Source organism: Phascolarctos cinereus, unplaced genomic scaffold, assembly GCF_003287225.1.
Source record: "Phascolarctos cinereus isolate Bilbo 61053 unplaced genomic scaffold, phaCin_HiC Scaffold_1;HRSCAF=81, whole genome shotgun sequence".
NCBI classification, from domain to species: Eukaryota; Metazoa; Chordata; class Mammalia; order Diprotodontia; family Phascolarctidae; genus Phascolarctos; species Phascolarctos cinereus.
In genome coordinates, this window is record NW_027555514.1 from 189,582,404 (window position 1) to 189,607,218 (window position 24,815).

A 24,815-nucleotide genomic window follows, 5' to 3' on the forward strand; every position below is an offset into this window, starting at 1 on the left:
TTCAAACAAAACAACAGACTGTAACCGACTGAATGCAGAAGCAAGTATAATAATATGGACATCACCTAGTCAAACCACCTCATTTTACAAATGAAGAAACTGATACCCAGAGGGCTGAAGTAACTTGTCCCAGTTTCATAGTAACCAGGCAAAGACAAGACCACATCCTAGGTCCTGTGACTCCCAGTTCAGTGCTCTGTCCACTGTGTCATTCTGAAACGTATACATAGATTGCATACAAAAAATGCACAATAAATGATAGAGAAATGATCCATCAAAAACCCAGGAACACATAAATTCTGAAGAAGAAAAAACAAACATCAGTCATGGAGCTCAAAGATCACTGGTTAAGTACAGGTACCAAAGAAAAGACTAAGAATGCAAAGTGGATCACAAGTAAAATGAGTCAGCAATTTTACTTTAAGGGAGGAAGAAAAAAAGGTTGCACAATTTACCTCTTTGATTCGTTTAACTAAAGCATTCTGATCAAAGGAAACAGCTTCTGCACACTGATGAAGGTGATCTTGATATCGGAGACAGAGCTGGAGAACTTGTTGAGAGTCTAGCTTCTCCAATTTGGTATTTGTGGGAGATGTCTGGCCACTCAAAAGCCCTAAAAAAAGGGGAAAGAATAAATCGTACCAACAACAGGTTCATGGATCAGGCAGTTGTTGAACGTCTGTAGAGGGAGAAAAAGTGTCATTTATTATTGCTTCTAGAATCAGACAACTCAGTTACCTCTAGACTCAAAACCAAGAGTTTTGGCAGCTGGGGATTTATTGGTTTTCTTGCTTTTAATTTAATTTTTAATGACAAAATGGTTACCTTACCTAATAAAGAGGAATAAATTACACAAGAAGTTGGAAGCTGATGCTAAAAACAAATTAGTAAAGAAATGAACACTCCTGAAGTTCCATCACAGAATTCCTAGGGGCGGGAAGGGACCTCAGCAGCCCTACTGTGACATACTCACCAAGGGCTGCTCCAGCCTCTACTTAAAGGCTTCCAAGGAGGGAGAACCCACCATCTCTCAAGCTGCCCATTTCACTCTTACACAGCTCTAATTGTTAGGAAGTTCTTAAATTTGCCTCTTTTAACTTCCACCCATTGTTCCTGTTTGATTCTGTACTCTGAGGCCAAAAAGAACAAGTCTAATCCCTCTTCCATATGAAAGCCTTTCAAACATATGTGACACTGAGACCATATCTACCCCGAGTCTTCTCCTTGCTAAGCTAAATATTTCCTGTTCTTCAACCATTTGTCATAACATGTATTCAAGGTCCTTCACCATCCTGGTTTTCTTTCTTGGAATCCTCTCTAGCTTATCAATGTTCTTCTTAAAAACTGATGCCTAGAATTGACCATGGTATTCCAAATTAGGACTGACAAAAGCAGAGTACAGGAAGACCATCACCTCCCTATTCCTAGAAGCTGTCTCTCAAGGCAGCCTGTGGTAGAAGCAATACCCTAACCCAACCCGAACCCCTCTGCAAATTAGGCTAGTTTTTTTTAAAAGTCTTAGAACCATCCTAGAAACTTGATTGGCTCAGGGGACTAAAGACTCAGCCTGCTCCCAACAGTAACAAACAGCCACAAGAAGCTCCAGGTACATGCTTTGTTTGGCCAGAGGGCCCCAACAGCAACTCAGGGAAGGAAGCTTTACTCAGCTAAATCAACTTGTGGTGTCCTACGTACAAATCTTTGTTAAATAGCCTTCTCATGCTAAGTAAATATCCTTTTGTTAACTATTACCTAAAAGTGGCTCATTTCATTCTAATATTGAACATGAACTATGAGGTCATAACCTACGTTAGGCTCACCTTGGAACAACTGGTGTAGCTGTGCAAGAAGTGGGGGATGGGCAACACAGAGAAAAGTAGCTTAGAAGTTTCTGGGGGTGCTTTTGGCTCTGCCTACACAGATAGTGGTTATTTACCACGAGGCCTCCTCCACCCCTGGGAGATTAGAGTAAAGTGTATATGGCAGTGCAGCAAGGAAAGACCAATGTAAACATACTCTTTGTCCTCATGAATTGTACCTCAAAGACAATTCAGTAACTTCTCTTTTAGACCCACCAACTGTGGGTCTGGCAGGGAACGGATGCCTTTGTATTGCGAATGATCATTACCAAACTGCCTCAGAGGAGGCCAATGTAAAGAAGGTCCTTCCCACCCATGCAGAAGTTATCCTGGTGTGTGCACGTTTGGTTTTTCGGAACAAGCAGTCTTCAATCCTATAATTGTATCTAGACGTAGCAAACTAGTATGAGTGGAGTGACATGAGAGACCCCACTGAAAATGCAAAACAAGCAAGATCCCTGGAATTTTAGGGATTGTCTAACAACTGTGATGAAGAAGCCATTTGAGTTTTTTGGTTGTTTCTTTGTTTTTAATTTGGCATTTGAAAGGCCAACCAGAAATGTGCTAACAGACTTTGCTCTGATTCTTTGATGTAAGCCACTGGGGGAGGCACTTGAAAGGGCAATACTTAATTCTCCCCAGGAGCCGAGAGACCTTTCTGAAATTGTCCATCTAGAATCTGAGCTTCGTCAGTTTAAACTTTTTTTTTTAAGGAGAATTTCTATTCTCACTTCCAAACTGTGAACTGAAAACTCAACTCCTGTCTCCCTCTCTGGAACGTCCAGGGAGGGGCCCCTACAGATCATAGGACCTAGACACTCTCCTATCCTGTCAGAAATAGCTACTGTTTGTACACAGCAGATAGAGCACATGTACTGGCCCAGAGGAATCTCTGGCTTTGTATCTTTTTGTTTTGCTTTGTGCCATTCTCTTGGCTAGGAAGGCAGATGACCCTAAGCTGGACATTCCCAGTGTTGATGGCAGTCATGAGAGATGGAGCTATCAGGAACTCCTAGGTCCCTCAATGGAATCTCCTGCAAAGGGGAGGATGGCCACTGGTAGGAAGGGGAACCCCTGACCTTATACTACGGTAGGCCAGACATGGCCAGTAATACTACAGCCTGTAGCATCTGGCCCTACCAATAAGAGGGCAGTCAGCCTCAGCAGCAGCAGTACGTCCAAAACTGCTAACAGGCACAGAAGGGCAGTGGCAACACAGGCCTGCAGGAACATTCTAAGTAGGAGGCTCCATCATAGGGCTTAGCATAAGAGAACAAAGTCAGCCTGTAGCATGAGAAAAGGTTCTGCTCAGCACTGGGCAGTGGTAGCTCCTGAAAATGGCACAGGGGGTAGTAGGAGCCCAGAGTAGACAATGTGATGAGACCCAGTGGCAATGGAAGCCAGGTGGCACAGACGCATGCCCCAGAAGCAGTGACTGGCAGGAGCAAGTGGGCAGAGGCCCAGGCCCAGGCCCACCCAGTTAGCAGCGGAGGGGCAATGAGTGAACATTAGCACGGGCAATGGCAGAATCAAGTCCACTGTAGCCTATCGCTATTATATCCGTGGCTGACCAGCCCCTCCACATTGTTGCTAGTATAATACCTCCAAGAGGTTGCATTGTTGGGAGGTGATTTGTTTTCAGGCACAAGGGACTGGTATCTACACAAATCCTACAGAAAGGAAGAAGCCCCTCAAATGGGGAAAAGACTTCCTCTTTTACAAATACTATCTCATTTTATCCTCACAACAACTCTGGGAAATGAGTGAGACTATTATCCCCATTTTACAAATAAGGAAACTGAGGCAGACAGAAGCTACATGATTCGTCGAGGGTCACACACTAGTGTCTGGAGCTGGATTTGAACTCAGGTCTTCTTGACTCCAGATCCAGCATTTTCTCATCTGTACTCCCTGGTTGCCTCTAGGTACATGCTGATGGTTGGCTGGGTTTCCCACAAAGGGAAACTCAGGCAAGGAAACTTCAATCAGCTGAAACCACTCGAGGTGTCTTCCCATGCATATCCTTATTAAATATGCTTCTCCAGTCAATGAGTCCATTAGTAAGCATTTATTAAGAGGCACAGGGAAGTACATATGCTTATCAACATTTGAGAGGAATAGCTAGTACATTCAATGACATAGTTGAGATGCAAGAAGATTCTGATAGCTGAGAGTACTGGACTGAACCTGATAAGATTCAGTAGAATAGGACTAAGTGTAAAGATTCACATTTTGGTTCAAAAAAGTCAATTTCACAAGTACAAGATGGAAGAGGCAAGGACAGGCAACAGTTTGTTATAAAAAGATCTGGGGGTTTAAGTGGTCTGCAAGCTCAATGCATCAGCAGAGTAGGATGGCTGCCAAAAAAACTAACACGATCTTGGACTGCATTAGGAGACACAGCTTCCAGGAGTAAGGAGGTGATAGTCCCTCTGCACTCTGCCATCCTCAGTCCACATACTTAACAGAGTACTGTATGAGAAGGCAGTGAAGTAGAGTGGAAAGAGTCCAGGACCAGGAGGGAATAAGGATACCTACATACTCATTTAGTCTCTGCTGCCCACCAGTTTGTATAACCCTGAGTGAGTCCCTTATTTTGTTGGCCTTGCTTTACCATCTGTAGAGATGCTACTAGCACCGGTGACAGGGTTATGGTATAGAATGAAATGAAATAATGTATGCTAAAAAAGCTGTTAATCATAGAGCATGTTACTTTTGTAATGACTTGTATTTTTGCAAAAAGAAGTTATCTCCCCCTAAATACACTGTAAGCTCCTGACAATGTCTTTGACTTCTATCTCTTCTGTCCTCTTAGAATAATATAGGACTACAGAAAATGTAGGCATTCAAATGTTTGTATAATGTTGAATTCAAAGTCTGTTCTAACAGATCCTGAATGTTCAGGATTAGAATTTATATATTCTATATGTTGGAAATATTTCTTAATAAAAACCTTTAGAAACTATTGTGTTTATAGAGAAATAGGGAAGTAGGGGCCAGAGAGAGGGGAGGAGAACTAAAGAGAAGTATTCTACAGATTCAATAAGCCATAATTTATACCTACCTCTTTGTGTAAAGTGTCGGATGGAAAAATCATCAGGGTTAGTCAGATTTTGGAAAATATTTTGCTGACCAATTCCTCCTCCTCTGAAATGTCAGGTAGAAAAAAACCTACGGTTGTTCTAACACAAAGTACAGACCCATATATGTGCTAAGCCTGGCTCTTACTGAGCACAGTTCTTTGACTCTAGGAGGCCTATCCAATTTCTGGGCTGGGGCTGTATCATAAAAGTGGTAGGACTTACATTTTTGTCGTATAATAAGCATCACTTCTTTCCAAAACAGAATCAATCTTATTTTGGAAAAAAGCTATTATAAAGACACAGACAAAAGAATTTGTGAAAAACATACTCTGGCCTGACCCTACTCATAAAAATGATCCGAACAATTATTAAGTGATTTCCTTCATTTGACTAACACTTACTGAGTACCCAACGTGCTATTCCACAATCAATTTTACTTATAAGAGAACACACACACACACACACACACACACACACACACACACACAGACATTCTTGTATCCTGATGCCTTGGGAGTCTGAGGGGAGATGGGCTCTGGAATTACAATTTCATTAGTGTAAGAAAATTACTTCTACCAAGGCAGACCAACAACTGTTCTGGACCTCAGCTTCTTAGAGTGGCCGGGGACAATAAGAAGTCAAATGACTTGACCAGGGTCATAAAGCTAATCTCAGTCAGAGGCAGGACTTGAACCCAGTCACTCCCTGGCCAGTTCTTCACCTATTATATCATGATCCCTCTTTTACTTAGTGTTTTTTAAACTAGAAAAATGAAAGTCTCAGCGCCTGTGTTTGTCTACCCTCCAATCCTAAGTCTCCTAGATCATTGTTATCAGCCACAACATCAGGAAATACTTCAAAGAGGTCATGCCCCTGGAGCTACAACCGTTTTATTTGCTCTCTAAGCCTTATGGGATCTCTGACTCTCTGAGTCTGGACAGGCAGGATTCATACCCCAATAGACTAGCAGTCCACAGAGTGACAACCAATTTCCAGTATTTATCATGGGTAAAGTACCTCTTCCTGGCCCAATCATGATGGAGTCACTAAAACAGCTATGGGAATGTCAGTTAAGAAGCAGCCCTAACTTACAGGTCACTCACCTGTTCTAATAACCACCAGTGATTAAGTAAAAAACACGTGGGCTCTCTCAGAGGACCTGGGAGAGAAACTTAGGAGGACTGTAATTCCCAAATCTAGAAAACTATTATACCATTGCTACTGTCTTGTCTTAAGAGCAGCTAGGGTAATTAGGAAAGGATAAGATAGGAGAAAGTAAGCAGAAAATAAATCTCTCTTTTACAGAATTGATCAGGTATCTTCAGTGAGGTATCCAAATACCTTCAGCAAATCTTACCCATGGACTGCATTAGTGCATTATGAAAAAAACTTAATTACATTATAGGGGAAAAAACCCTATACCAATCAATTCTCAATGACAAACAACATACATTTATGACTCTTAATAGCATTTAATTATTGTGGCCATAAATGGCTATGTCTATAACATATCTTTATAACAATCCTTGGATAACCTTCCCACCAGAATTATAAATATTGCACACAATTCCAATACCAATAACACTTTTCACCCCCAAAACTTTGCCAAATACAATGCCTTAAAATATTATGCTTCCTTTCAAAGTATAAAATACGATCACACACACAAACCCATTCTTTTCTTTTCTCTTGGATACAAAGAGTCATGATCTCAGATTGAGATATTAACAACCACCTGAAACTCTGTCTTATAGGTAAACACTTTGGTCTAGAAGACTTGGAAAAACAGTTCATTAGGAGATATATTTCTTAATAATACAATATCCTGTAAGAGTTACCCTAAAATAGGTAAACTGGTACCAAAATCCAGTCAAATTTAAGACAAAATTTTATAAAGAGTTATAATCCATGCTACAGATGGCAAGTAGCATTTTCCCCAACCATCACTCTGAAACGGAAAAAAAAGAAGCAGACAGCTGGGGATTACATTGGGGCAGTTTCTGCTGAATTGGGACAGAAAGCATACTCAATTAATGGAATTAAGAAGAAATGCTAATGTGCTGGGATGGAATACTTGGCCTCTCACTGAATTGTGATAAGAACTAAATTAATGCAAGAGTGACCCCAACTTTAAGACAATCTAATGAACAAAAACCTAGTCTTTCAAATCAGATAAATTGGGAGTAATTACAAAAGAAAGCTCCACTTTACAAAAAGACACACCAAAAAGTGCCTTTAAATGTTGAATTCCTTATTAAGATGATAGTGATCCCCTCAAACTCTTCAGTAAAGATTTAAAAGGACACCAGATGGACCGATGATCAAGAAGCCAAAGTGAAACTTCAATAAATTCTCCCATTCATTCCAGAATTGAACATGAAGATGGCCAGAAGTTTTAGGGCACTTGGAAAAGAGATGTGCCAAGGAATTGAAAAGCCAGCACAAGAAGAAGTAAACAAGGTCTGAAATCTCCAGGCACCCTTGAGCAGGGAGCTGCCAACAGATGGGAAGCCAGCCCCACCTCCAGCCTTAAGAGTGAAGAATAATCATGTTAGAGACAAGAGGGAGGACCTGGTCTCATAACCAAGGGCATGGAATGATTCACACCACATGACATGGCTTCCATTTTACATCATTTCCTTTATGAATGGATATGTGTGAGATTGAAGTACAGCAGAAAACAGGAGGGAAAGCCTAAGATTTTCAGATGCAAATAATAAAGAAATGGGGTAAAAAAGGGAATTCAATTTTGGCACATCAAAGATACTGCCCTCATGAGGAATACAGAAAGAATAAAAATTGAACAAGTCCATCAATTCGAGAAGATATTCAGAAGAGAAGGGAAGAGAAATAATCAGGTGACAAAGTTTAGGAAAAACTGGAAAAGGAATCCACAAAAGAATGTCATTTAAAATAAGAAGTTAGAGGGAGACAGGAGAGGGAAGATTTTGAATCCATCACTTAACCAGAAGGGGAAATCAGAGGATCAAGGGGAGAAACAGAAATTTAGTGTAGCTGTGGACATACTTTCCTAACCTCCAACCACTCAGGGCTAACTCTGTATACTCTGAGAAGACAAGTGGCAGTTGAGTTCTGGGGACCCAATTGCCAATTCATTAGGGGGCTGTCTTATAAAGGAAACAAATCAGAAAAAAAAAATGGCCACTGTGTAACTGCAGTCTAAAACAACAGAGGGGAAAAAAATCCAGTAAAAGAGTACCAGGTGAAGAATCTCTCCAGTGGGTCCCCACGAATGTGAGGGGTCTAATGTTTATTCTTGATTAACCCAGACATACATTTTATGTTCCAGATATTCTCCTAACTGCCACTTGAACTAAGGTATCAAGTCCCCAGAAACTGGCTATTAGGTCTCTAGGGTTAGCTCTCAGAGATTGGATGGGACCTTTCTAGTACTATAAAGCATAAGCCCCCGCCAGTGTGTTCCTCCACATGATTGTCATTAGATTTAACTAGTTTTTAGAAATGGGTATTTACTGTGGTGGTATAGCTGGCACAAAACACTACCCCCAAAAGAATATGACATGCTCTCCCACTGATACAAATAGAATCCAGGGTAAAGTGGGTTCAAATTTAGAGAGCATATATGGCAAAGGGTTAACTCACAGCTCCTAGAAGTGCTTTTTCTGGAATCCTCAAGTTCCCTTTGGCATAGCATAACATTTCTCCTGAGCTCTTTGTAGATCCCTGAATCTGCTTTTCCTCATTTGTACAGTCTGTCCTTCGCTCCCAGTGCAGACAGTTACACCAGACACCAGTGTTCTGGGAACACTGCTAGGACACCAAAGAAAAGTTCAAATCCTTTGGAGTTTTTGAAGTTCATATGGTCCTCTTCTGGCAGGCAGACAGCCAAGGCAGAAAGGAGACCGAGGCTCAAGTCAAGTTGCTCTCCTCTCCAAGTGGTTCCTTCTTAAAGGTTTGGCTGGAATATTCTCTACTGGCTGGCTGCTTGCTGAAATGTCCTGGGTTCTGAGTTAAGGCTCCAGAAGCCATGAGCAAGTTCCTTCATCTAATCTAAACAGACCATCTGTCACACCTAAGGAGCTATTCAGATATTATTCACACTTGATGAACAGTCAAGGTATGTTCTTAACTGATAAATGCATCTAGGCACAGCATCTTATCACTCTACTCACTCACCTCCTCAACCTTATTGAAAAATAAATAAAAAGAAAGACAAATGAGCAATTTAAGTAAATTCAAGGAACTTAAGTGAGAGCAAGCAACTAAGAACTGAGGAAAGCTTGTATGAACACATGAGTATCAAAGTATTGCAAGCAAGACTAATAACAAGGACAAAGTACAGACTTTAAAAGAAGGTGACAAAAATCATTACAAAAGAAATAAATGGAGGAAAGAAAAAGCAGAAAAATCACAACCTTAAAGGTGAAAAGATTAAACAAGCCAACTAAATGAGAGTAGTAGAACTGATTAAAAGAAAAAAATTTAACCCAACAAATTGCTGCATATAATAAACATCTAAAAAAAAGGTAAAGACTCATGGAGAATGCAAATGAGAAGATGGAATAAGATTTACTATTCATCAGGTGATTTCAAAACAGCAAGAGTTGCAATCATGTTATCAGATGCAGCAAAACCAAAAATATGCAAAGTCAAGAGATATAAAAAGTGAAACTATATAATGTTTTTAAATGTACCACACAGACAGGCAAAAAAGAATTGGAAACAAAATAGATGCCATCTGTTCCCCGAGTCCAAATAGAACAAGTTCAATTCCCCTCCACATGACAGATCTGAAAATATCTGGAGCTATCATGTCCCAGAAAAGGCTTCTCTTCTCTAGGTTAAAGGTCCCCAGTTCTTCGAACCAATGCTCATAGGGCATGACCTTAAGACCTTTCCTAACTGTCCTCCTTGCATCATCTCCATCAACAATGGCCTTTCTAAATGCAACACCAAGCAACGGAGATAAGCTAGAAACATTTCTCATAAGATCGGGGGAGGGGGGGCGGAACAGGGATGTTCATTATCACTACTGTTTTTCAATACCGTACTAGAAATGTTAGCTGTAGCAATTAGAAAAGAAAAAGAAATTGAAGGAATTACAGTAGGCAAAGAAGAAACAAAGCTATCACTCTTTGCAGATGATATGATGGTGTATTTAGAGAATCCCAGAGAATCAAGTAAAAAATTACTTGAAATAATAAACAAATTTAGCAAAGTTGCAGCATATAAAATAAACCCATACAAATCATTGGCATTTCTATATAGCACTAACAAAGTCCAACAGCAAGAGATAGAAAGAGAAATTCCATTTAAAATTATTGTAGACACTATAAAATATTTGGGAGTCTACCTGCCAAAACAAAACCAGGAACTACATGAACACAATTACAAAACATTTTTCACACAAATAAAGTCAGATCTAAATACCTGGAAAAATATCAGTTGCTTATGTGTAGGCTGAGATAATATAATAAAAACGACAATTCCACCTAAATTAATTTACTTATTCAGTGCCATAGAAATCAAACTACCAAAAATTATTTTATAGAGCTAGAAAAAAACAATAACAAAATTTACCTGGAAGAACAAAAAGTCCAGAATATCAAGGGAACTAATGAAAAGAAATGCAAGGGAAGGTGGCCTAGCTGTACTAGACCTTAAATCATATTATAAAGCAGCAATCATCAAAACTACTTGGTACTGGCTAAGAAACAGAATGGTGGATCACTGGAATAGGTTAGGTATGCAAGACACAACAGTCAATGACTTTACTAATCTACTATTTGACAAATCCAAAGACTCCAGCTTCTAGGATAAGAAATCACTATTTAGCAAAAACTGCTGGGAAAACTGGAAAAATGTATGGCAAAAACTGGGCATAGACTAACATCTTACACCCCATACCAAGATAAAGTCAAAATGGGTACATGATTTAGATATAAAGACTAATACTACAAGTAAGCTAGAAGAGTAAGGAATGGTTTACTTTTCAGATCTACAGAGAAGGGAAGAATATATGACTAAATAAGAGATAGAGAACATTATGAAATGCAAAATGGACAATTTTGATTACATTAAATTGAAAAGGCTTTGCACAAATAAAACTAATGCATCCAATAGTAGGAGGGAAGCAGAAAACTGGGAAAGAATTTTTACAACCAGTGTCTCTGATAAAGGCCTCATTCCTAAAATATATAAAGAACTGAGTCAAATTTATAAGAATACAAGTCATTCCCCAATTGGTAAATGGTCAAAGGATATGAACAGGCAGTTTTCACAGGAAGAAATTAAAGCTGTCTATAGTCATATGAAAAAATGTTCGAAATCACTATTGATTAAAGAAATGCAAATCAAAACGACTCTGAGGTACTACTTCATACCTATCAGATTGGCTAAGATGACAAAACAGGACAATGATAAATGTTGGAGAAGATGTGGGAAAAATGGAACATTAATGCATTGGTGGAGTTGTGAAATGATCCAACCATTTTGCAGAGCAAAGGGCTATAAAATTGTGTATACCCTTTGATTCAGCAATACCACTTCTAGGTCTGTATCCCAAAGAGATCATAAAAATGGGAAAAGGACCCACATGTAGAAAAATATTTATAGCAGCTCTTTTTGTGGTGGCCAAGAATTGGAAATTGAAGGGATGCCCATCAAGTGGGGAATGGCTGAACAAGTTGTGGTATATGAATGAAATGGAATACTACTGTGCTATAAGAAATGATGAGCAGGCAGACTTCAAAAAAACTTGGAAAGACTTACACCAAATGATGCAGAGTGAAATGAGCAGAACTAGGAGACCATTGTACACAGCAACAGCCACATTATGGGATGACAGACTTTGACAGAGTTGGCTCTTCACAGCAACACAAGAATCTAAGACAACTTCAAAAGACTCTGATAGAAATTGCTATCCATACCCAGAGAAAGAAATATGGAGTCTGAATGCAGACGGAAGCATACTATTTGTTCTCTTTTTCCTTTGTTGTTTTGTTTTATTGCTTCATTCTCGTGGTTCCTCCCATTAGTTCTAATTGTTCTTTACATCATGACTAATGGGAAAATATGCTTAACATGAATGTATATGCAGAGCCTATATCAGATTGTACACTGTCTAGGGGCAGGGGGAAGAAGTAGCAGGGGGAGAATATTTAAAACTCAAAATCTTGTGGATGTTGAAAACTAAAAATAAATTAATTATAAAACAACAAGAGCAACAACAACAACAAATAAATAAATAAATGTAACACCAAGAACTCAACTCAATACTCTACTGTAATGTCATCAGACTAGAGCACAGCAAGACTCCTTTCCCTAATCCTGGATAGTATGCCCCCTTCAACAGGGTCTAAGATCAAATTAGCTTTTTTGGATGTCACATCGCACCACAGACTCATACGGGGCTTGTAATCCATTAAAATCCCCAGCATTTTACAAGATTAGATGCTATCTAGTCACAACTCTACCATATTGTGCTTGTGAGGTTAATTTTTTCAACTTAAGCTGAATTTTTGGTTTAATTTTATTTACATTTATTCCTATTAAATTTCATTTTATCATATTTGACCCAATTTTAATAACTTTTAAGATTCCTATTCTGTCACTAAACATGTGAACTATTCCTCATTAGCTTCACGTCACCTGCAAATGTGATGAACATGACATCTAGGCCTTTATGGATAAAAATGTCAGCCAAGCACATGGCCAACCACATATCCCTAAGGCACTCCACTACTTAATTCCAAGTTGATATTCATCCATTAATGATTTTTCTTTGGGTCTAGTCATTCAACCAATTAAAAATCCATATAACTGTAGAGCATAATGCTCATCTCTCTACATCTTATCCACAAGAATAATGTAAGAGACTTTATCAAATGCTTTGCTAAAATCTAGGCAAACTATGTATCATTCAGCCCTGAGATACCAATCTGGCAAGTCTATCATAAAAAGAATTAACAGTAGAGGAGTCAGCCTAACCTGTTTTTTTATGAATCCATATGGACTCCTTGTAATTACCATTTCCTTTAGCACATGATGTGGCTGGATAATCTTATAGAAAGGGAAAGAAGAAAGAATAAGGAGATGGTTTCAAAGAATTTTAAAAGGAAGAAAAGGGAGTTCATGTTAAATGGTCTCCATCTTCTCAGTAAAGTAAAAGACAAAATCCTCAGCTGAGAGAGATAGAGAAGGGAGAGGTATGGAAGGCTTGAAGAAGGAAAGGAAAGCTTGGAATAGCTCCTGTGGGGAGTGATAAGGAATTAATTAGGGAGGAATAAAAGGACTGCCTTGTGGTGGTGAAGGCCCAAGCAAAGTTTGATGAAACGAATGTATAATGTACCTAAGTCAGCACTGGTGACTTAACCGTTTTGATTTTTGCTGTGGCCTTCTTTTAAAATTCACCAGCAACATGGCAGATGATCCTGATCTGACCCCTATTTGAAAAAAAAAAAACACGATTCTTCTTAGTAATAACTCTTTATTCCTACTATGCTCTTTTGAGTTCCTAGAGCAGTTTTTGGAATAAAAGATGTTGCTATCTTGTTACCATCCTGGTCAAAGTACCATAATAATTTCTATAAGGAAGTGATATTGGGGGTTTCTATAGTAAGACTGTATCTTATTTTAAGATGTATACTATCTCCTTATTAGTCAGGAATTGAAGTCAAGTTCACTGGTTCAGAGTTTGCAAATTATATTTTCTTTCCTTTTTTGGACAATTTTGAGGGAACATCTGTCCTCCTGCTTCTGTCCTGTGGTATTTTTGCCCTTCTATCTTTAATCTCTTAAAGATCACTAACAGTGGCTCAGCAACATCTGCCAGCTATTTCAGGTCTCTAGGATGTCGTTCATCAAGAGAAGATAAGCGCTCTATTACACAGTCCCTAATTTCCTTAGATATCAAATCCCTAATTAGCCATTCTTGTTCACATCCCTCTTTTCCTCAATATAGCTTTAAAAAACAATGCCCTTTTTGCTATTCTTAGCTTTTACCCCCAGCCTCAGCTCATTCTGACCTTATGCCACACTGACACTATTACTAGAGCACTGGGTCATATTTTTGTATTCATTCTCCATTTTCTGTATGTATTAGTTCCTTGTACTCACACAGAGATAGCAGAATCCTGATTTTTTTCCTCATCAGACTTGTTTCTCTTTATTTTTTCAGAATTTCATTCTTAAAAGGCTTCGCCATCTCTCCTGGTTTAATTTAAACAGACTTGTCAGTCTATGGGCTCCTATCTATTCTTTTTCTGATCCCTTTGAAATCTGCCCTCCAAAAATCTAGGTTATATGTTCGGCTGTCCCACACTTTTCTCCTCGTCTCTATCACAAATTCTAAAATGGAATAGTTAATTTCTCCCAAGCTTTCCATCATTTCTACCCCAGAAACAAGATTATTTATTGGTGAGAAGAGGTAAAATAATTCCACTTATTGGTTCCTCCACAGTTTTAAGGATAAAATGACCATCAACAGAAACCAGGAGATTATTAGCTATTCTGCTTTTGGAAACAAAAGAGTACCAGAAGATGCTTGAATAACTGAAGTCCCCCCGTGACTACCATATAATGCCTGTGACACAGTTTCTCTCTCTTTTTAACATGCACTTAAGCACCACCTTAAAGCCTTTCCTGATTCCCTTATCTGCTAGTACCTTCGCTCCAAACTACCTAGGGCAGGGGTAGGGAACTGTAGGCCTCAAGGCCACATGTGGTCCGTAAGTGCTGCCCTTTGACTACATCCACACTTCACAGAACAAATCCCCTTAATAAAAGGATTTGTTCTGTAAAACTTGGACTCAGTCAAAAGGCCCCACCCAAGGACCTAGAAGGGCACATGTGGCCTCAAGGCCGCAGGTTGCCCACCCCTGACCTCGTATTCAATGACTTTGTATGTATTTGTATTTGACTTTACATTTATACTGTCTACACTTTTCTATTTACTTGGTTACTATTGACACATAAGCTCCTCAGGAGTTGAGATTGTTCCCTTCTTTGTACTTACTTGCATTCCCTGTGCCCATCAGAATGCCTGGTATTTAGTAAGTGCTTAATAAATACTCACTGATTGAGTCTAGGTTAACAATGCTACTCTGCTCTGCCCCTCCCCCTCTTATCTTTTATCTATGCCATTCTTTCTATATTAGGTATGCCTTTTCCAGAATCATATCCCAGTCACAAGTCTCACCACATCCAATTCCAATAATTTATAAGAACAAATTGGCCTCTGGGTCCTGAGACCTGGTTTTATAGGTAACAATGCTACAATGTTAAATTAAATTTATGCCCTTCAACTGATTTTTAACTTTAACTCTTCAACTGATTCACATTTAAAGAGGATAGGATTTTAAAAAAATGTTTTATTGACAGTCTTTTTTCTTTTACATTGATGTCATTTCCCAATGACTCCAAACCACAGCCCCCTATAGAATTCTCCCTTGTAAGAAAGAAGTATAATTATACAAAACAAATCAGTACATTGGCTGCATCTAACAATGTCTGCCACTGATGTCCATTGTGTCTAACAACGTCCATAGCAGCCTGCCACCTCTTTGAGGCAGGAAGCATTCTTTGAAATCAGTCCTCTCTCAAGTCATGATTAGTCACTGAATTGAGGATAGTTCCAAATGTTGTCCTTTACAGTACTGTGGTCACCACAGTTCTTTCTTCAAGAGCGGTTTTACATGGAAGCTCTGGGATCTGTGAGCTGTTTGTGAATTGCTATGCCTCATAAATATTTCTTTCATTCATTCTCTCTATTCTCTTCCTCGTTTTCTCTTTCTCATGACTCCGTCTTTAAGACTGTCTTTTCACTTTTTTCTTTGCTCTTTTCTGTTCCCATCCCCATTTCTCTGTCTTCACCATCTTCCTTTCTCTCCTGTCACGTTCCACTCTTCACCGTTAACCTAGCTCATGAGGTATATGTTGCCTGCCTTAAAAAAAAAAAGCATGTGCAGAGCCGAAGGTGCTAAAAGATATCAGGATAAGGCCAAAAACTGGACAATAAAGACATCTTTCACCTCTATGTTCTACCCCAGTCATTTCTGTCTTCCCAAATGTCTCAGTAGGTCATTGTAACATTCCATAATGATTAGAATGTTTATTACCAGTGCCACTTTTTCTAAAAATTTCAAGGTCTTCAGAACAAAGATGTTATAAACACGACTATTCATCTAATTGTTAAAATTAGCCAGATCCCTCTAGGTAATTTCAACATTTCCCAAATGTACCTAATATAAGGTAAAGCTATAATATATATTCCTCAATTTGCCCAATAAATTCTCAGTACTGAAGAGAATACTACAAAGTACTATAAAAGTGGGGAAAAGGTAGAAAGGAAAGACACTGGAAAGCAAACACACCACTTGGGAATAAAAAGGCAAAAATGTAAACAATCCCTACCCTCAAGCTCATATTTTATTACAGAAATGACACATGTGCCTATAATAAATAGAAATATTATATAAATACAAGGCAAATTCAGGGGATCAAGACAGGCCTTAATACTAAAGATGGTGCCTGAGCCAAATTTTGAAGGAAGCCAAGGATTTAAGGCAGCTAGGTGGTGCAGTGGATAGTGCACTGATAACAGAGTCAGGAGGACCTGAGGTGAAACGTGGCCTCGGACATGTGACACTTACTAGCTATGTGACCCTGGGCAAGTCACTTAACCTCAACTGCCTTGCAAAACAAACAAACAACAAAAAAAGCCCAACATCTACACGTATAAGTCAATATAAAATGCATACAAAGTAAATGCAAGATAATTTCAGGGGAAATGAGGCACTAGCTTCAAGGAAAAGTCTCATGGAGGAGGTAACATCCACGCTGTACAATGAAGGAAGTTAAGGATTCTAACAGATGGAGATGAGGAGGGAATGCATTCCAGGGATGTGGATGGCATATGCAAAGGCACAGAGACAGAAGAATGGAATGTCATGTGTGAGTAACAACAAGACAAATCTGGCTAGACTTCAGAGTATGTAATGGGAAGTCACATGTAGTCAATCAGGAAAAGGAGGCTGGAACCAAGTTGTGAAGGAATTTCTTCCCATGTCAAACAGAGGAGTCTGAATCTGATCCTTAGGGCAATAGGGAGCCTCCAGAGTTTCCTCAGAAGGAGCAAAAGTAGGAGGTGTGGAGCACAAACACACTTGTGCTTTAAGAATATGATTTTGCAGGAGCAGCTAGGTGGCACAATGAATAGAGCTCTGGCCTTGGAGTCAAGAGAACCTGAGTTCAAATCCAGCCTCAGACACTTAACACTTACTGGCTATGTGACCCTGGGCAAGTCACTTAACCCTGATGTTGGCACAGAGAAGAGAGAAACTTGAGGTGACTGCAATAGTCTAGGAAAGAGGCGCTGAGGGCCTGAGCTAACATGGTGGCCACACCAGTAGAGAAGGAGATGGATGTGAGATATATTTCAGAAGTAGAATCTACAAATTTTGGCAACTGAACAGATATGGGGAATGAGGGAGAGTGAGGAGTCAGTGATAACGCTGAGGTTGTAAACCAGAGTGACTGGAAGGCCAGGTAACAGTGACAGAAATAGGTAAGTTAGGAAGAAGTATGGGTTGTAAGGAGAAAGATGAGTTTTGTTTTGGCATCTCAGTTTCAGACGCCTAGGGGCCCATCTAGTTCAAAATGTCCAATAGGCACTGGTGAGTGATGTAGGAGTGGAACTCAGAAGAGATACCAGGGGAGCAGTGAGGTGGCACAGCGGATAGAGCACCAGCCCTGGATTCAGGAGGACCTGAGTTCAAATCTGGCCTCAGACACATAACACTTACTAGCTGTGTGACCTTGGACAACTCACTTAACCCTATTGCCCAGCCCCCCCCCCCAAAAGAAGAGATACTAGGACCAGACATATTATAAATCTGGAAGTCGTCTGCATAGGAAAGGTCATCAAACACATGGGTGCTGATGAAATTATCAAGAAAGAGAGTAGAGAGAGAAGAGAGCCCAGGACAGAGCAGTGTGGTTCACCCACACAGTAAAGGGATGGGACATGGATAATGATCCAGCAAAGGGGACTGAACAGGTAGACAGGTAAGAATTCTGATTCTCTGTAACCACCACATGATCTCTTTAGAGTGTGTCTCCCCACCCTTCCAATGCAACAGTAAAACAAAGCTGCTAAATCGGCCATTGTTTCCTGAGACAGAATCCAAGTTTATACAGGCCCCCACTGGGACAATCATAAACAGCCCTTCAAGGCAGCACTGGCTTAATGTTGTAAACATCTCTGTTCTTCATCACTCTATGTCCTAAAATTAAAACGTCTTCTAACAAATGTGGCTTTTGTATTTTGACTAAATCTATTTATAGAGAGCAACTTTTGTTCACATTCCTTCCTCTGCCCATTTTTCTCCCCTTGATTTTCTGCCCTTTGCCTTTCACCACCACGCCAACACTCAGCCCGGTCCCCAGAGATGTTGTACTGTTTATATGGGTGAAAAATGTCAGTTTCTTCTTGCCAACGATGACATCAACTCATTCTTATTTGGTGATATCCACAAGGATCTTGCTCTCAGAAATGTTTGCTCAGTTTTGAAGCAACAATGTTACAGGCTGCATTTTGTTTCTAGTATCCCTTCTTTCCTGACAGGGTAGCTTTTCTTTTGAAATATGGAACACTATGCAAGACCTCATTTGTGCCTCCAGGCACCATAAAATGTTACAGAGACAACTTTCAGCTTATTTCTACAACAACCACAAAATTATCAGTAACAATGAAGAGACCATGTGGCAAGAGGACACTTTTAAAATTGCTAACCTCTCAGAAAGACTGTTCCAGGTTCGAAAATAAGAAAAAGCGACAAAGTGGAAAAAACTGTCAGCCCAAAAGTTTTTTTCTGGATGAAGAACCTCTTTTTGTTTAGTTTTTTTTAATTTAATTTTTTTCAGTGAAGAAAAACTTTTTTTCTCTCCATCTCTAAAAACCCTTCTAACAAATATGCACAGTTAAGCAAAACAAATTCCCACACTGGCCATGTCCAAAAAAATATGGCTCATTCTATCAAGAGGTGCCCAGGTCAACAAGGCAAATTCAGGAAAAGAAAGGTAAAAATATTTTATCAGTAGACCAAAGCTGCAAGCAGTTTGGTGAGGCCGGCCCCTATTTCAAACTATTAGCTGCTTTTATATATGGGAGTAAACAACTTTCATATAAGGGCAAAAACATCTTGATTATTACAAATCTAATGAGGAGATGGGATTTGTGCAGCCTCAGCTCCTCCCTATGTGTCTTAACTGTTCATGCGCAACGGTGTTTCCAGACCATTTCCTGCAGGCTGGCTGTGTACTTACCCAAAAGTTAAGCCAGATTTTAAACATGGAGACACTCAGACAGACCCTGAACAAGTGGCTGACTCGGTACAGCATGCTTCATGGGTCTTCTGCAATTGTGGTTGGTCCTTGTGTTGATCAGAGTTCTCAAACTTCATCTTTATCTTTAATGTTGTTAACTGAATAAATTGTTCTCCCAGACCTGTTCACTTTGCTCTACATGCATATATACACAATTCACAGTATCTCTGAAACCACCTTTCATTATTTCTTGGGACACAACAGTATGCCATTACATTCACACACCACAATTTGTTAAGCCATTCTCCAACTGATGTCCACCTCTGTCTCCCTGCACCTCCCTTGCCCTGCCCCAATTTCCAGTTCTTTGCCACTACAAAAAAAGAGCTGCTATACATATTTTTGTATATGTGGGTTCTTTTCATCCTTCTCTTATCTTTGGGCTATGGACATAGCAGTGGTATTGCTGGATCAAAGCATATGCACAGCTTAGAAACTTTTGGGGTATAGCTCTAAACTGACTCCCAGAATGGCTGCCCCGAGTCATTGCTCCCACCAAAGTACATTAATGTGCCAGTTTTTTCACACTCTTCTAACATTAGTCACTTTCTTTTTTTTTTTTTGTCAACTTTGCCAGGCTGATGAGTATGAGGTAGAACCTCAGAGTTGCTTTAATCTGCATAATTATTAGTAATTTTGAGCATTTTTATATGGCTATTGATAACCCAATTATAAATGGGCAAAGGATACAAACAAATAGTTTACAAAAGGAAAACCATGCCAGGTACAACTCTTGATTAGCAAGATTCTTCAGAAACTCTTCAATTCAATTCCTCTGTCAACCAAAGGGTGCCGACAATGTAGGTAACACAATTCCCTGGTTTTCTCTGGGGAAGTATATTAGCTGTACGCCTGACTTAACTGTTAGAAACCCAAAGTCACATGCTGTGTACAGATATTTATGTACAAACATGGAAGGAAGGAAGGAACGAAGGAAGGAAGGAAGGAGAAAGAGATGAAAGTCAGTATGAGATAGTGAATAAAGTTACCTTTGAAGCCAGAAAGACCTAGATTCAAATGTGACTTCTATTGGCTGTGTTCCCCTGGATAAGCACTAACTTCTCAGCGCTTTAGGCAATTCCTTAAGGCTGCAAACTGCAGAGATGGTGGCAAACTGCAGAGATGGTGGCAAACTGCATCGATCATGGGAACTCCTCACTCAGAAGTTCCACATCCCAAGAAAATCACAGATCTAGTCCCTCTATCCATACACATATGTGTATACATACATAAATGTGCACGCATATATCTACATATGTGTTCAATCAAAATATATGCACACATATATCAGTTCACAAGCAGCCAATCGATAAGCATTTATTAAGCACCTACTATGAGCCAAGCACTATGTTAAGCATGAGTGGGTAGTCTAGGCTGCCAGGATAGTTGTAGAATCTCCAGAATCACCCTAGGGGCACAGATTCAGATCAGGAACCCAGAGATGATTCTGGCCTAGAAACAGGCTAAGAAGTTCATAGTAGGCTCAAAGGAGTCTGAGGAAGCTCTATTCTAGGGGTTCCAAATGGCTCAGGAATAGATAGAACTCAAGAAAAACTATGAGAATGACCAAGAACTGACCTATCTGCCCATGGATTTTCAAAGACCATGGCTGGCCTGGAATTAACAATAATCTTCAGGAACAACCAAAGGCAAAAACCAGTCTTCTAATCTAGGGAAGGCTCAAGAATTCTGGGTATTACATGAGCATGCTCCAAGCCCATGCTGGCTTTACTTTACCCATAACAAACAATGGCATCCCTGCACATATATAAAATGATTGTGCTACCAATATGATAAGAGATAGTTGACTTTTTCTTCTCTAATGCCTTAAGGGGAGTTGGTGGGGGAGTGAAATGGAGAACAGGTTTTTAATCACACACTTTATAGAGAGAGTATTGTTTGCTTAATACATTTTATAGATTCTTCTCTTATCTCCAGAAGTACATCTGTAGTGATAAGATTTTATATTTTTAAGAGAAGTCCTTAGACAGAAAGAATAAAAAGGGAGAAAAAAAGAAATACAAAGAGTATGGCTTATGAAAAGCTGTTTCCAAACACTCTGGAAGTATTTTGTGATATTTGGACCATGATTCATCACTAGTTTCACATACCAACACAAGAAGAAAGGAAAAAGGTCCTTATAACTATCTCCCCACTTCAGGAAGAAGCAGTTCTGAACAGAACCATCATAGGCTTGTACCAATGGGAATTTGAAAAGTACAAAATTAGTAATGAATAAGGAAAGGGAAAACTCCTGAAAGTTGTAATTACAGTGAACTCTTCAGGGTGACTTCATCCCACCCACATGCCTGTAATTTCCCAGAGTACATGATAAGTGCTCCTCTGGTTAGGTGTTTCAGGAGCAGGCTGCAGCTGTGCACCATGATCTCTTGTGTCCTTAAGAAAGAGAGTCTTTTTTTTTAATTAGACAACAGCATGGAGAAGAATGAATTCTTAAATGAGGAAAAGTACTTTCATACATGCCCAATATTAATGTTGTTAGAGGTTTCTTCTCATTTAAAGAGATCTTTAGTTCTGGAAGACTTTTATCACTAACAGTTTAAACACCATCGGTATTGCAGATTGTCTTTCCCCTTTATTTCCATTCTGCCTACAACAAAGTCCTACTCCAGTGCCAGGATGTGGAAGGGCCTCTCTTCATGCACTAGAAAGCTGTCAATAGAACCTAATCTGTAGCAAAGTGCACCATGCTCAAAAGGTTTTGAGTACAATCTCAAAGACAATTTATGTCTGCTTTCCAAGGACCAGCCTATAAAGAGACTCACCACCAAAAGGCTGAAGAGTAGGTAATGCACTCTTTGGCTACGCACTGCAAGAAACAAAGAAAAATGTAAAACTGCTTTTTGACTCCTGCAGTCAAAGAGAAAAGAGCGGCAGAAAAGGGGCAGAAAGTGCTAAGAACTACATAGCTCACCATCAAAAACCATTAACAACTGTTATTCAAAACTTCGAGATCCTGATCTAACATTAGAAAACACAACAAATAAGACAAAAAGAAGTTGCAGCAAAATGGAAGGACAGCTTACAAGTTCTCCACGGGGAGCCAAATAAAGTGGGTGGGATGCGTTTTATCAGGCAGCCAGGGGCAACCTGAATCACCATTTCAGAGAACACTGTGCCATCTCACTTCAAGACTAACATAAGAAGAAAAACCATAATGAAGATAACTCAAATGTGTTCACCAACATCTGCTACGTAAGATGAGGAAATACAAAAATTCTAGAAGAGCCTTTGATAGAGCCCTTTAAATTCAATTAACATATACTTTGAAACTCAATGACTTAAGTGCAAAGGCAGGCTGCGCTGGCCAACAAAATGGTGGAAAATAGGACTTAGAGTAATAATCTAAAGAGGCTATAGGCTTGAAGAATACATCAATGTCCCATACCTTAATCATGAATGGTTTTTTCAAGAAGAAGGTTAGGAAGCACTGGATAGAGTGAATATCACATAAAATAAATCACTAAAAAATAAAATGGATTCTCTCCTAATGAAGAATGAATTACTGGCTAATCACCTGCACACATACCATCAACTAGTTAGAACGGTGAATGTCCAAATTTAAGGGAAAAAAACATAAATAATTAAATACAATTGTTAGCTCAAACGTGACCTATTTAAGCAATTAATGTCAAAAAGTAGGAAATGGATAAGAAAATAAACATTAATAATCACCCTTTCTGAAAGAAGTTTAAATGTTATAAATCAACCACCACACCAAGGAAACCAAAAGAACCTAAAAACTGGGTTAGCCAAATATTTCATCTCCTTACCAAGAAGTGAAATGTGGTAGTCAAGGGAAATACTGGTTAAGAATATAAATTTGTTTGTAAAAATCATACAGAGAAGGATGGTGGAAGATTATGATCCCTTATCACTTCATACAACAGAAAGAAGAAGTAGAGGGAAAAACTAATTTGCAGAAAGCTTGGTAAGAAATACAACTAGCCTAGATCACCCTAAGAACATTTAAGAACTAACTGGAAGGACAATAAAGGTCCAAAAACGGAAAAGTCTACAAATATTTGTTTTTCTCCATCAGTTACAATGGAGCCACCGCAGCTGGACTCTAACATCAGACGTGCTACATGAAGAATTATAAACGGCACTAAAGAAAACAAAAATGAGAAGAGCCAACTAAACTAGTCCAAGTACACAGAGGTCAGCCATCTTTTCTGGAGGTAAAAATGATTTTGAGACTATCATGGGATAATTCTCAACATTTCAGTGAAGGGTATATATTAAATCCTTGAGGAATATCCAAATGTTACTAATACCAAAAAAAAGATTTAAAAATCAGTCACCACAGAATCTCAATGTTGTCTTCTCAAGGGCCATTTAGGTCAATAAATACCTGAACAAGAATGACACTGGTCTCCTTGATGTTTCTCGAACAAAACAATTTAGCTAAAAATTTTCAACGTTTTGCTAAAATCTTACTTTCTACCAGAGGCCCTTCCTAGTCTGTCTTACTACTAGTGCCTTCCCTCTGAGAATGCCTCTCATTTATGTTGTATATGGTGTATGTGTGTATGTTTATCGTGTATGTACATAGATAGTCACGTGTTGTCTTCTCCATTAGAAGGGGAGCTCCTGGAAGGTAGTGACTGTTTTTTTGTCTTTCATTTTAAAGGCAGGTAAGAGGCACAGTGGAGAGTGCTGGGTCTATGGTCAAGAAGACCTGAGTTCAAACCCATTCAGACCCTTACTAGCTAGTGACCCTGGACAAGTCAATTAACCTCTGTTTGCCTCAGTTTTAGCAGCTACAAGATGGAGATAATAATAGCTCCTACCTCACAGGGCTGCTATAAGGATCAAATGAGATAATATCTCTAAAGCACTGAGCACAATGCCTGGAACAGAACTGGCTTTTAATAAATGCTTATATCCTTCATTTCCTTTCATAACCCTAGCCCTAGGGGACCATCTCCAGTCATCCTGATCTTTATCTTGTCACTGGACCCAGATGGCTCTGGAAGAGAGAGTAAGGCTGGTGGCTTTGCATAGCCCTCCCTCATGGAAATCCAATTCATTTGCAAGTCATGACATCACCTTCCTGGTGTCATGGTCCTCTTTAAGAACAAAGGTCAAACAACGATCTGTGAGTAGTAGTAGTTGCCCCACTGGGAACCCCACTGGCCATTTCCAGTTGGGCAAGGCAGCTCTTCCTTCCTTCCTTCTTTCCTTCCTTCCTTTCTCTTCCTCTGTCCACATAAGGAATACCTCTCCTGTGAGTACTCTGCCCAAAGAAATATAGCTTTTGATCACTGAAATTTTGCAAGATATCTTGGGTTTAAGGACTAGACTTCTTTTTTAAGAACCATGCCTTAAACCTAAATCACTCGGGTTCTCATTGATTGGGCCACAATAGGGCCCAGCCCAATCCTCACTTGGTCATGGTTTAGGCTTTCATGGCTCAGAGTGAGTGTAAATAGCAATTGTTTTTGTTTTGGCCAGAAACCCTGAGGGTCTTCCCTTCCCAGGT

The 24,815-nt window shown here is 39.4% G+C and overlaps 1 protein-coding gene across 2 annotated transcripts in view; it reads right to left on the minus strand.

Moving 5' to 3' along the window:
* The window catches only part of BORCS5 (BLOC-1 related complex subunit 5), a 94,072-nt gene that overhangs the window by 34,715 nt on the left and 34,542 nt on the right, over positions 1 to 24,815 (minus strand). For both annotated transcript variants that reach the window (XM_021001519.2, XM_078155803.1), the window contains one exon: positions 456 to 613. In XM_021001519.2, coding sequence (XP_020857178.1) covers positions 456 to 613 — 158 coding nt within the window. The remainder of the gene's footprint in view (positions 1 to 455; positions 614 to 24,815) is intronic.